At 35.2% G+C, this 14,576-nt stretch overlaps 1 protein-coding gene across 1 annotated transcript; it reads left to right on the plus strand.

The window, feature by feature from the left end:
• Window positions 1-13,104: 13,104 nt before the first annotated feature.
• OR10AD1 (olfactory receptor family 10 subfamily AD member 1) lies at window positions 13,105-14,376 on the plus strand (the record flags this gene model as incomplete). Its single annotated transcript, XM_039882857.1, is given in 8 exon segments — window positions 13,105-13,167; window positions 13,170-13,248; window positions 13,700-13,730; window positions 13,732-13,776; window positions 13,778-13,814; window positions 13,816-14,039; window positions 14,041-14,258; window positions 14,261-14,376. Coding segments are annotated over 8 exon segments (813 nt in total), but the record flags the coding sequence as incomplete, so codon positions are not given.
• Window positions 14,377-14,576: the final 200 nt, after the last annotated feature.

A 14,576-nucleotide genomic window follows, 5' to 3' on the forward strand; every position in this document is an offset into this window, starting at 1 on the left:
CATAGCAATATAATAAGCCTACCACAAGAAACAAGAGAAACCTCAAATAAGCAATCTAACCTTACACTTAAAAGAACTAGAAAAAGAACAGCAAACAAAGCCCAAAGTGAATAGAAGGAAGGAAATAAAGATCAGAGTGGAAATAAATGAAATAGAGTCTAGATAAACAATACAAAAGATTAATGAAACTTAGAGCTGGTTCTTTGAAAGGATAAACAAAATTGACAGACCCTTAGCTGGACTCATCAAAGAAAAAAGAGGACTCAAATAAATAAAATCAGAAATGAAAGAGGAAAAATAACCACGGACTCCACAGAAATACAATAGATCATAAGAAAATACTACAAGCAATTTTATGCCAACAAATTGGACAATCTGGAAGAAACAGACACCTTCCTAGAAACATACAATCTCCCAAGACTGAGTCAAGAAGAAACAGAAAATCTGAACCAACCAATTACCACCAATGAAATAGAATCAGTAATTAAAAACCTCCCCAAAAACAAAAGTCCTGGACCAGATGGCTTCATAGGCAAATTTTAACCAAACATTCAAAGAATTATCACCCATTCTTCTCAAACTATTTTCAAAAATTCAAGAAGAGAGAAGGCTCCCTAACTCTTTTTATGAGGCCACCATTACCTTGATTCCAAAACCAAACAAAAACATTACAAAAAAAGAAAACTATAGGCCAATATCTCTTATGAACATGGATGCAAAAATCCTCAATAAAATATTAGCAAACTGAATTCAGCAATACATTAAAAATATCATACACCATGATCAAGTTGGATTTATTCCTGGGATGCAAGGTTGGTACAATATCCACAAATCAATTAATGTGATATACCATATTAACAAATTTAAAGATAAAAACCATATGATCATATCAATAGATGCAGAAAAAGTGTTCGACAAAATCCAGCATCCATTTATGATAAAAACTCTCAGCAAAGTGGGAATAGAGGGAACATACTTCAACATAATAAAGGCTATATATGACAAATGACACTCAGACTGAAAGAACAGCTAACATCATACTCAATGGGGAAAGGCTAAAAGCATTTTCCTTAAGATCAGGAACAAGACAAAGATGCCCACTTTCACCACTCCTTTTCAACATTGTATTGGAAGTTTTAGCCACAGCAATAAGACAAGAAAGAGAAATAAAAGGCATCTGAATTGGAAAGGAAAACGTAAAACTCTCCTTATTTGCTGATGACATGATACTATATAGAGAGAACCCTAAAGATTCCACCAAAAAACTGTTAGAACTGATCAATGAATTCAGTAAACTAAAAGGTTATAAAATGAATATTCAGAAGTTAGTCTCATTTTTATACACCAGAACTTTCAGAAAGAGAAATTAAGAAAACAATCTCATTTACAATTGCATCGAAAACTATAAAATACCTGGGAATCAAATTAACCAAGAAGGTAAAACACCTGTTTTCAGAAAATTATAAGTCATTGAAAAAAGAAATTGAAGAAGATACAAATAAATGGAAGCATATACCGTGTTCATGGGTAGGAAGAATCAAGATCATTAAAATGGCCATACTACCCAAAGCAATCTATAGATTCAATGCAATCCCTATCAAAATACCAATGACATCTTCAGAGAGCTAGAACAAATAATCCTAAAATTTATATGGAGCCATAAAAAACCCTGAATAGCCACGGCAATCTTGAGAAAGTTTGGAGGTATCATACCACCTGATATCAAACTATACTACAAGGCTACAGTAATCAAAACAGCATGGTACTGGCATAAAAACAGGTATATTGATCAATGGAACAGAATAGAGAGCACAGAAATAAATCCACGCCTATACACTCACTTAATGTATGACAAAGGAGGTAAGGAAATACAATAGGGTAAAGACAGTTTCTTCAATAAATGGTATTGGGAAAATTGGACAGATACATGCAAAAAAAAAAAAAAGAAAAGAAAAGAAGAAGCTGGACCATCTTCTTATACTGTATACAAGAACAGATGCAAAATGGATTAAAGACTTAAATGTAAGACCTGAAACCATAAAACTTCTAGAAGAAAACATAGGCAGTAAACTCTCTGATATTACTAACAGAAATTTCTTTTCAGATATATCTCCTTAGGCAAGGGAAACAAAAGAAAAAAATAAACAAATGGGCCTACATCAAACTAAAAAGTTTTAGTACAGTAAAGGAAACCATCAGCAAAACAAAAAGACAACCATGTAGGAGAAGATATTCATTAATGACACACCTGATAAGGTGTTAATATCCAAAATATATAAAGAACTTATACAACTCAACAACAAAAAACAAACAATCCAATTAAAAATTGGGCAGAAGACCTGATCAGATACTTCTCCAAAGAGGAAATACAGATGGCTAATAGACATATGAAAAGATGCTCAAGGTGGCTAACCATTAGAGAAGCACAAATTAAAACCACAATGAGATGTCACCTCACACCTGTCAGAATGGCTATCATCAATAAATCAAAAAACAAGTGTTGGCAAGGATGCGGAGAAAAGGGAACTCTCATACATTGTTGGTGGGATTCAAATTGATACAACCACTATGGAAAACAGTATGAAGCTTTCTCAAAAAATTAAAAATGGATATATCTTTTGATCCAGCAATTGCACTTCTGGGTATTTATCCAAAGAAAACTAAAACAATAATTTGTAAAGATCTATGCACTCCAATATTCATGGCAGCAAAATTTACAATAGCCAAGATATGGAAGCAACCTAAATGCCTATCAACAAATGATTGGATAAAGAAATTATGGTTCATGTATACAATGGAATATTACTCAGCCATTAAAAAAAATGAAATCCTACTATTTGTAATGACATAGATGGACCTAGAGGTTATTATGCTGAATGAAATAAGTCAGACAATGATAAATACCATATGATTTCAGTTACATGTGGAATCTAAGGAATAAAAAGAACAAAGTATCAAAAACAGACTCACAAATATAGTGGACAATTTGGTAATGGACATAGGGGAGGGGAGTTGGGGGCTGGGAGAATGGGGTGAAGGGTTAAAGAAGTACAAATTAGTAGTTGACAGTTGGTCATGGGGATGGGGAGCATGGCATAGGAAACGCAGTTAGCATTAATATGATGGCTAGGTGGAGGGAAGGAGTAATTGGGGGGATCGTTTTATGAACTATATAGATGTCTAACTAATGTATTGTATACTTGAAACTAATTTAAATAAATAAATTTTTGAAGAAAGAATAAAGATAAAAACAAAAATTAATGAAGTAAAGAAAAGGATATGTCTACTTAAATGAAAATCCTGCCTTTTTGAATCAAAATAAACTATTAGCTAACCTAAAGGGAAAAAAGAGAAAATCAACATATAAAAAGAAAAGATAACCATTGAAACACAGAAAATTTATAAAATCTTTGAGGTACACTGCAGACCTTGAGAAAATGAATTTGAAATGCTAAATAAAGGTAGACTCTCTCACTCTAAGAAAACAAATAAAAAACAAACCCTGTAGTTCATATCATACTTAAGACAAAATTTTTAATATTTTAACCCTTAGATGAGGAATAAAACAACTATATTCACTCTTAGTATTTTTATTAAATATTACATTGGATTTCTAGCCAGTGTAATAAAGCACAGAAAAAAGATATTGTAGGCCTAAAGCATAAAAATGAAGAATAAAAACTCTTTACTAACAGAAAAAATGATTGTGCACATATAAAGTTCACACATTTATGGACACGAGATTTATAATAAAGGTGATACTGCATAGCAGGAGGGAAAGAGGTTTTTCAACTGGTGGTGCCTAGAAAACTAGTTATCCTTGTGGGGAAAAAAGTGATATCTAACTCCTACTCGATGTATATATAAAACAAAAACAATTTCCATTTAAATTTAGATCTAATCGGTAAAACAATAAAGCTTTCGAAGATAATATAGGAGAATATTTACATGATGTCAGGGAAGAGAAAGTTTTCTTAAGACACAGAAAAATGCTAACCAAAAAACAGAAAAAAATCTTAGACATGACTACATTAAAATTAAGAACTTCTGCTTACCATTCCCAAAGAAAGACGTGAACCCTCGTGAGTTGTGCGCAGTAGCCTGTTAGTTCTTATACTTCTACCGTCTGTTAAATATCAGTAACAGTGCCGAGCCGTCAGACCTGAACTCTAGCTAGTGCCTTCACAAGAACTTCATAAGATGTGGTAAAGACAAAGTTTTGCCATCCTTCTTATACAACAATGATATTTCTCAAAAATAAAAATAAAATTGCCCTTTGTGGAGTTAATCATCTTAATTCAGGAAGACTCTTCTTTTTCTTCAAGATATTCCACTGCACCCAGCTTCAAAAATTGTCATACTGTACAAGTTATGTATCAAGTAACTTGATCAGCCCGAAGAAGTGGATAAGGGAGGTTTTTTTAACACTAATACCTCCAGATGGCGCAATATATTCGATATTGCTCTTTCAGACGTAGTGAAAAGGGAGAAAAGACTTCAGGGCTTCATCTGTGATTAAAGAACTAAGGGTCAGGGTTATTCTTATAGAGAGATCTGTTTATCAATGCAGAAGTAATTTCCCTCAAGAATGAATCCAAGAGTGTGGGGGAAAGGTCAAGATATATCTCTTCATCTTGATCTAAAAGCTAGAGGGAGATACATTCAAAGCTATCTCTATACTAGAATTGGAAGCTCTTTATTGTCTTCATTTCATGGATCATTTCTAAAATATCAGCCCTCCCCTAAAGATGCTCCTAGAAGAGGCTGACCCTGTTTCTCATCTTGTTCTGTAGGTGACAGCCTCCTGATCTTCTGGCAGAGAGGCCTTTGTTTGCCTCAGCTTCTCTCTCTGGTTTCTCCTCAGGTTGCACGAATGTCCTAGACACCAGCAGTTCCTAAAGAAGGGCTGCTTTTAATATCCGATTAGGCTGTCCCCTGGCACATGGTATCAAAGATTGTTGAGGAGAAGGTGAAAATGGAGATAGAGATCTTTGTGTGATATATTAACTCATCATCAGCCCTGTAGTCCCTGGCCAGCCTCGCTGCAGAGACTGAAATGCTCCTATAGCTTCAATGCTGTGCAATTGTTAAGCCCATCTGAACAAGGCAAGAGAGGAAATTAGAACTCTCTTCTGCCAGCAGAGATGTGCAGAATTAGTCTTGCTGACATGGGCCCACTCTTTCCTGTGCTGCTTGTAAGTTCAGAAAGGGCACTGTCCCAGGAGCCAGAAAATTTCTTTTGGTTTTAATATTTTATTGATAAGTGGCTTCAATCCACAGAGGTGTTGAGGATACTAAAAGACCATAATTAGTCTTGCTCTAACTCTGTAGGTACTTGACGGGTCTGCTTACTCTTTCTTGAGGCTCCATTTCCTCATCTTGAAGTTATATTAGAGGCATCTTTTTGGAGCACACAGTTCCTCACAGGTTGTTGTGAGGAGCATATGAGAGAATCTAAAATATGGAGAGTCACAGAAATGGGAGGGTTTGTTGCAATTATTATGTTTTTCACAGACTCTTCTAATTTCTAACTTTCTAGGGGAGAAACATTTAAGTTATTGGGGAAGGCTTTGCTGAGGATGTGGCGTATGATCTACATCACAAAAGTCAAGAAAGAATTCACCAGATGCCAATAGGGATGAAGGACATTACATAGAAAATGACCAGCATGTGTAAAAACATAGAGGCAAGAAGAAGTAGAGTGTGTGCATAGCAGGCTCCAAATAAAAACTGAATGAACAAATGAATGGATTTGTATATGGTAAATAGTAACTAGAGTATAGGGTGCATAAAGGGTGTGAAGAAGGTTGAAATGAGAGAATGAAAGGCTAATTGGATATGGAAATGAGTGAGGGAGAAGTGGAAGAGGTCACTCAGGCTCCTATTTAAATGAGTGGATGTATCTTGATGTCATTAAATAAGAAAGCAAACACAGAAGGAAGTATAGTCTCCAGTCCTCTCTAAGCTTTGGGGCCATTTGGAACTGAAACGAGACCTGAGGCACTGGAATCTGTCCTGTTTCCAAAGTCCTCAGAAAAGATTTTTTATTAGTCCTTTAGTCAGTCACTTTGATGCTTTCAGATCTCTAATTAAAATGAGTAAATAGTCCTTTTGTCTAAGCTAATACTCTTGTCACACTTATCTTCATGTCCTATTGTTCTCTTGTGAGAGTTGGAGAATAGCTGGTTACCATATTTGAATAGGGGTATTTCCCAGAATGTTCTTTTTTAACCTCTTAAATCTCTCTTTTCAGTGTTCTTCTGACTCAACCCACTTCATAAAATATAATTCTTTGTTTCAGGGATGATCTGGTCAGCCCGTTGACCGGGGTATTATATATATTGAATTTTTTAAAATGTAAAATATATTGCTTATTAGTTCTTATTATACTTTTCTCTGTTTCTCCACTCAAGTTCTTCTTTAGTTGTTTCTTTTATTTCTGGAAACTTTAAAGATAATAAGGAAATAAAGATAGCAAGGTGTGGTAAAAGGGTTGTGAATATTTAGCCTGAGGAAAATGGCTAAAATGGTTAATAAATGTATTCAAATCTCAAAGGGATTCCCCTTTCATAATAAATCTTTCTTTACTATGGATTAAATTTAAAAAATGAGGAAAATAACTATAAAGAAATGTGGATTATAACATATGTGTGTATGCAAATGTGTGGGTGTATTCCTTACTAAATGAGACATTAATTAATAGTATAACCTACAGGAGGTAGTGATATCTCTGCCCTAGGCACCTTGGTTTAGTGGAAAAGGTATTCTGAAGACATAAAAAGCCTGCCTTGGTCTGAGTCTCTTTCATTTACTAGCTACAAGATCCTGGGCAATTACTTTAGCTTTCTAAGCCTCAACTTCCTCAACTGTAAAAATGGAGATAGTATCTATTTTTAGGATTTCTGTAAGTTTTTATTTTTATTATATAAATTATATGTAAGAAATCCTAAAATGGAATGACATACGTGAATATGCTTTGTAAACTATAAATTACTATAAATGGAATAACATACGTGAATATGCTTTGTAAACTATAAATTACTATAAATGGAATAACATACGTGAATATGCTTTGTAAACTATAAATTACTATAAATGGATAAAGAAATTTTATAGACATTCACTGGAATGGTTTGAAAGATTTCATGTGAGGGATTATATAAACTAACAGGGGCACTCTCTCTTCCACAGAGGACCCCAGCATCAGATATCCTCCCTGGAGCAGCTTATCCTAAGGCTCCATGACATTCATTGTCTTTCTTACTTGTTGCAATGAAACGGTCCATTTCCAGCCATAGCAACAGAATGAGGTAAGACATGATTTCCATGAGATTATCTCATTTTATATATGTACTATAATATAAGTAACCAGTGTCCAACTGAGGAATATTTAGGTTATCTCTATAGCAAAAATGAACAGTGGAGTCAGAAGTGTTTCCTGTAACATTATACCCTCCTAATGGGAGAAGTTTACGTAGAAATTCTGGCCTCTTTATAGGTTGAAACACAAAGAGGGAAAAATTCATCCTATTCCTAGAAATATCTTCTGCAAACAATGATATTTCTGCCCTTTCCTTTTCTCTCCAGTGGTGTACTGAGCTGGTTGGTACCAGTTCTCAAGAACCAACTATAAAATTTCAGGAATTTTAAGAACTGATTGTTAAACACAGTTATTATAAACTTACTATTAAAATTATATAAATTATATAAACTTACTATTAAATAAATTCTATTACAAAAAAAAGTAATAAGTACTCAAAATTCATCACTTCCAAAGTTTTTTCACTACATTTTACTATTATCTATGCTCTTGAGGTTATTTATCTCTATTGTATTTTTATGGTTGGAAAAACCACATAATACTGACCTAATATGAGTCCCTTCCTGACTCCGTTTTTAATTTCTAGCTTGATATGGGTCATGGTGGGAGTATTTACACCATGGAAATTGGCAACAGCCACAAATCTGGTGCCCCTCCCAGAGCCATCTGTTAAACACTTACCAGCATACCATTCCTTTAGTTCATGTGTCAAATGCTTTGGCTAGTTCTTGTGGGACATCCCAGAGTCTGCAGCTGTTGTGGGTAGACAATGCAGCTTCTGGGATCAGACTCTGCAGATTTGAATTCGAGCTTCACTACTTACTCAGTGTAACATTGGACATATTACTGTGTATTGGTAAAGTGAGAATAAAAGAAAGACTACATATCCCATAGTATTGTTTTGAAATTTAAAAGACTTACTACATATAACATTTGTAGAACAAACAATACCTAACATATAGTATGTATTAGGATTATTTTACTTAGATAAATTTTTAAATATGACATGGAAGACTCTAGTCTTACTTTAATAAGGATTTTTAAAAATCAGATCACCGTTGAATTTTAACAAATGCCTTAACATCTCATTGATTAGAAGTTTTTCATCTTTGACATATCAATATACTGAGTTATATTAGTAGAATTCCTAATATAAGAACTTTAAGCCCTCCGAATGAATTTCACTTGGTCATGGTGCACTATTCTTTTAATGCTGATGGATTCCATTTGCTAATAATTTATTTTGTCTATTTCATCATTTTTTAATAAATTGTCTTGGTTACAGTTTTCTTTTGTGTACTTTTTCAGGTTTTGGTATCAGTAGTTTGATGACATTGTCAAAGTAATCAGTAACCAGGAAATTTTTATTTTTTTCTGTTCTTATAAACAGTTTCAGTGGCTTTCAAAAATATCTGATTGCTGCAAGATTAGATACAACTCATGAAACTATCAGGGCCTGGAGCTCTTTGTCAGCTTTCTCTGTTTTAATAGTTCTCAAACTTGTCTGCACATTGAAATCACCTGGGGAAATTTGAAAAATACTGATGCCTGAGTCCTCAATACATTCTGTTTTAATTAATCTGATATGCAGCCTGGCATGGGAACATTTTAAAACTCTTCAAATGACTGTAATATAAAGCCACGGTTCAGAAGTACTGCATTTCTTTGATTTCTCTCAGGATATTAGTTTAACTTGGTTTCTGTCTTTTCTTTAATGAATTTTAGTGATTTATACCTAGAAAGTTACTTTTACTTCCAGACTTTCCAACTGATTCTTTTAAGGTTTTACAAAGTACTATTGCATAATTTTAAATAATTTTTTTTGTAGCTGTGATTATTTCACTTTTTTTTTCTTTTTTTAAATTAAATTTATGAGGGTAACATTGGTTAATAACATTATATAATTTTCAGGTGTACAAGATTATAATTTGACATCTGCATACTCTATTGTGTACTCCCCGCCTAAAGTCTAGTTTCCTTCTATTACCATATATTTGATCCCCTTTACCCACTTCACTTCTCCTCACCTTCTTTCCTTTCTGGTAACCACCATTCCATTGTCTGTATCTATGAGTTTGTGTTTGTTTGTTACTTTTTATTTTATATTCCACATGAATGAAATCATATAGTTTTTATCCTTTTCCATTTGACTTATTTCACTTACTCTCAACCATCCATGCTATCCCAAATAGCAATATTTCATCTTTTTATGAGTAGTATTCCACACACACACACACCGCATCTTCTTTATCCAGTCATCATCAATGGATACTTAGGTTTACATGTTTATATTTCTCGTTTGTGTATTTGTGCTCTCTTCCCCTACCTCATTTTTGTTATTAGAGATATAGTAGTTTATCTATTTTATTGGCTTTTTAAAGGAGCAATTGTTGAATTTATTTAACTCTATTTTTTTTTCTGTTTTTGTATTCAGTAATTTCTCCTTTGATCTTTAGATATTTTCTCTTTCTGGTCTGCTTTAGGTTAATTTTGTTTATCTGCTTCTAGCCTCTTGAGCTATTTCATTTTGTTTTATTTAATTTCATTTCATTTATCATTATTCCTTTGTGTTAAGTAACAGAAGTATTTCAAGCTATTAACTTTTTCTCTAACCAATATCTGTGTATAGTATTTATTAATATATGCTAAGTTGTTATTATCAGTATTTTTTAGATAGTTTTTAATTGCTATTTTGATTTCCTGTTTGATTTAAGAGTTGTTTTCAAAGACCTTATTGTTTTATCAGTTTTCAAGTAGTTGGGGTTATTGTCATAATCATGTCTAGTTTTATTGTTGTCAGAGATTTGCTTCTGTATTAGTTGGACAATCCTTCTAAAATATCTGCTTGATCTTAACTGAACATGTGTAACACCGGGCACTTAAAAAAGAGAGAGCAACTGATATACTGAGTTTAATTAATAGAAAAAGAAGTAGCACCTAGTGCCTTTCCATTCCAGGCAAATTGATCTTTTAGTTTGAACCTTCTTCTTGGAAAGGAAGCACTTGAGGTTTCTAGATCCTTCACCATCCCTGGTGTGTGATCAGGACTAAGACCTTTCTCATTGCTTCCCTTACATGTCCTATCTATCACAAGCAAGTTCACTCTAAAGTTATTACATTAAGCAGGAGTCCACAAACTTTTTCTGTAAAGGCCCAGATAGTAAATATTTTAGGCTTTGTGTGTTGGGTTACTAATATTGCATGAAATATATTTATAATGAAAAAGTTTTTATTGTTTGACTGAGATCACATTTAAATGGGCATATTATATTTTTATTTGCTAAATCTGAGAATCCTATTTATCAGGCTATCCAGTCTCTGTGGCAACTACTTCGCTCTGCTGTTGTAATGATAAAACAAACATAGATAAAAAATAAGCAAATATGTGTGGCTGTGTTCCAATTAAACTTCATTAAAATAGTCCATGGACTATATTTGGCTTGAGGGCCATAATTTGTCCACCCCTGCATTAAACCAGTAGTTGTCAATGTTTAATGTGCATCAGAATCACACGGAGAGCTTGTTGAAAAAAAACACTGATTGCCGGGCTCCATCCCCAAAATTTATAATTCAATAGATCTAGGGTGAAGCCCAACAACTTGTGTTTCTATCAGGTTCCCAGGTGATAATGCCACTGCTGGTCTGTGGACCACACTTTGAGTACCACTGCTTTAGGGAAAAAAAAAGACTATTACATTTTTATTCCTAAACGCACTCAGGGGAACATAAGCTTGTTTATTATTATTCATTCAAAGACTTCCTCAGTCCTATCAAACAAAAATTTTAAGTGCTGAAATTTAAAAATTCACCAGACCTTCCTGACCAGCAGGGCTTCCCTAGCACATATAGGCTAATTACAAAAAGTCACTACCTCTCAGAGAGGGATTAGGAAAAAGGCACCACTTCCTTTGAACTTACCCAGCCCTTCACCAGGGTGCACAGCTTGGTAAACTGAGCACATTCTGGATTTCAGCATTCACTCTTCCCTTCAGGAGCCTTCGTGCAGTGCACAAACTATACGACATTTCTGGTCATTCTGCTGATTAGAAGAATGTTATTTACGATTTATTTATGAACACATTCTAAATTTAAAATATACAGTAAGAGTTCACTCCTTTACTTGAAGTAAAAGAAAAAGCAAACAATATTTTGTCAATCGAATGTGACCAACATTTTTTTCACCTTTATTGAGCTATAATTGACAAAATTATCAAGATATTTTAAAGTGTACAGTGTGATGATTAACGATATTCATAAGGAAAATCCCATACACAAACTGACTCCTGTACTCCTTCTCATACCTCAAGGGGAGAAATAAATAGGTTTTTAAGAAATCTCTATACAGAAATTTAAGACTTTTAATGCCTAGTTTTTATATAGTAAATATAGTCTGAACTGTTCTGCTTTTTGGACTTCATTTATCTTTAATATACTATATATATACATGTAATATACATATATTATATATTACATCTATTATATATATAATTACATATATTATATATACACATATATACATAATATACATATATGACATATATCTAATATGTCTCTAATATTTTGCAAATGTTCCATGACCCTTCAAAAAGATACATTTCCTCTATGCAGATGATAGAGTTTGAAATATTCTCCTTATAATTGTGTGCTTTCTTGTTAATATTATCCATATGTCATATGGATTCTCTATATTCTTACTTATCCCCCTGACCTAATGACTTGGTATATAGTATAATCTCCACAAGATCATGAAGTTCTTATGCATGATATCCCTGGCACCTAGCACAATACATGGAACATAGTAGGCACTCACTTATTAAATCAATAAACTATTTTGGGCTGTAAAGTGAGGTGGAGTGCAACTGTTCCTAGCTCTTCCATTTAAATAAAAAATGAATTTTTATCCTTTCTATTCTCTCCCTGTTGGACCTGTAGCAGATCCCCCGACCTGGAAATAGCTGTAATTGCTTTATTTCTTCCTGAAGATACCCTTTTCCCTGACACTTAAGTTCCTATAGCAGTTTCCACTCAGGCCTTGTGTTGGTCTTAAAAGCTTTTAAAATAGAAATATAGAAAAACAGTTACTGAAAATATATGAACTGAAATATTGACGTGGTAATTCTTTGTATTTATTTATTTATGCTTTTGCTTTTGGGGGTTTTCCAGATGTTCTATAATGAGCAGGCATTACTTTCTCAGTAAGAGAACAAAGAAAATTTGTAATTAGAAATACCAGTAATTTTTTTCTCTGGTATTTCCACATTCAGGTTCAAGTTCTACTTACTGAGATTACACAGAAAAAGTAAATTCTCTTTTCTAGATGGAAAATCCATTAATGTTTAAAGGGACCTATCAGATTCTCCCTGAGTCTTCTCTTTAAAATTTCCCTCAAAGTTTGGCACACGGTTTCTAGATCCTTCACCATCTTGTCTGTCTCTGAACATAGTCCCATTGGTAGATAATCATTTAAAAAAAACTCCTAGAACTGGATATATTATTTCAGGTAGAGCCTGTTCCACACAAAGTACAATAGAATCTCCCTTGGTTCATAATACAGTCCCACTATTGCAGCATACAATAGCACCGACATTTTCAGTGCCCATGACACTGCCGACTCACATGGAGTTTTCTGAAATTCTTGTCTTTTTCATTCCCGTGCCCCCAATCTGTTTACACAAGTAGATAGCACCTATACACAGCTATCTCATCTGTGCTTTTCCTGTCCTCCCTCCTCAAGCAGGCCCCAGATGCTGGACAAAGGAACAGAAGCACAGTGATCATTTATCCTTGTGGGTTTTGAGCAGAGCTCCCTTTCCACTCAAGCATTGCTCTGTACCCTCCTTCTTTCTAGTCCTACAGCCTTGCCATGGCCATGAATGGCCTCATCATCTTCATCACCTAGACAGATCCTAGGCTTAACAGCCCCATGTACTTCTGATTCCGGAGAGCTTGACAGGGCCGGATTCCAAAGAGGGATCCTGACCCGGACTTCCAGTGACCAGATTCTTGTCTTATGCCATGAGAAAGAATTCAAGGGCATGACAAACAAAAGCAGGAAAGCACGAGTTTTATTAAAGCAAAAGTACACACTTAAGAGAAAAGTGTGGGCAGCTCAGAGAAAGAGTCACCTGGAGCTGTCTAAATTATGGGCTTTTAGTTAATTGGGGGAGGGGGTGTCCCAAGCCTCTCCAGCTCGCCTCCTGATCTTGGCTTGCTTCCCAAGGCCATCTATCTTGTCTTCTGGCCTTGGCTCATTTTTCATGCTGGAGTCTCAAGCTTGAAATCAAACCAGGGAGAGGGCTGAGTAAGGGACTGAGGAAAAATTCCAGAGCAGCATCGTGGAGCGGAGAGGGAGCGTCCATAGGCTAACTATCTTGCCTCACTTTTTCCTTCGCCACTTGTCCTTCCTAGATATGTTTCATCACCACCATCATCCCGTGGATGCTGATCCACCTGGTGGTCCTTTGCCTCTTGCTTGACCCAGATGTATCTATTTAGGTTTTGGTATGAGTGTGGCTGAATGCATCCTCTTGGCTTTTATGGCCTATGATCATTATGTTGCTATCTGCCACCTGCTTAGCTATGCCCAGATCATGAGCGAGCAGGTCTGTATGAGTACTGCCAGGTTCTTTGGGCTGATCAATGGTATCCTGCTTGATTACATGACACTTTGTGGTCCATTCTGGAGAGACAACCACATATAAAGCTTCTGTGAGGTCCCTCATAGTCACCCTGTCTTATGGAGACTCCCAGTTTAGTCCAAGGGTGATCTTTAGGGATGCCATCGTGGTGCTGCTCAGCCCCATGGTGCTCATTGTCATCTCTTGTGCCCACATCTTGGCCTCTATTATCAGTAGAACCTCCTTTTCAGGTCGGGGGGAGACCTTCTCTACTCGCGCCTCCCATCTGACTGTGGTCATCTCTTTCTATACCTCGGCCATGATCCTGACAAAGACAATCCTTTCTCCCTCCTCTACGCCATCATCACCCCCATGTGCAAACTCACCATCTACAGTTTTGAAACAAGGAAACGAAGGGGCTATGGTAAAGGCCTTTGAGAGGACCAACTTAGCCCAGGCAGAGTCTGTCTAGCTAGAAGACTTCTGGAGGGGAAACTCCCTCCTCTAGCCTTGACAGTTGGGTAACTCTCCAATGCTGAAAGACTCCAGGAAAGAGCATTCATAGCTTCCTTTGTACTAGCATTAGACCTGGGATATCTTATTGATGTCTAATGTTCATCTGTCTGAATTTACTTCCA

Source organism: Pteropus medius, unplaced genomic scaffold (assembly GCF_902729225.1).
Source record: "Pteropus medius unplaced genomic scaffold, Ma_sr-lr_union100, whole genome shotgun sequence".
In the NCBI taxonomy this organism is placed as follows: domain Eukaryota; kingdom Metazoa; phylum Chordata; class Mammalia; order Chiroptera; family Pteropodidae; genus Pteropus; species Pteropus medius.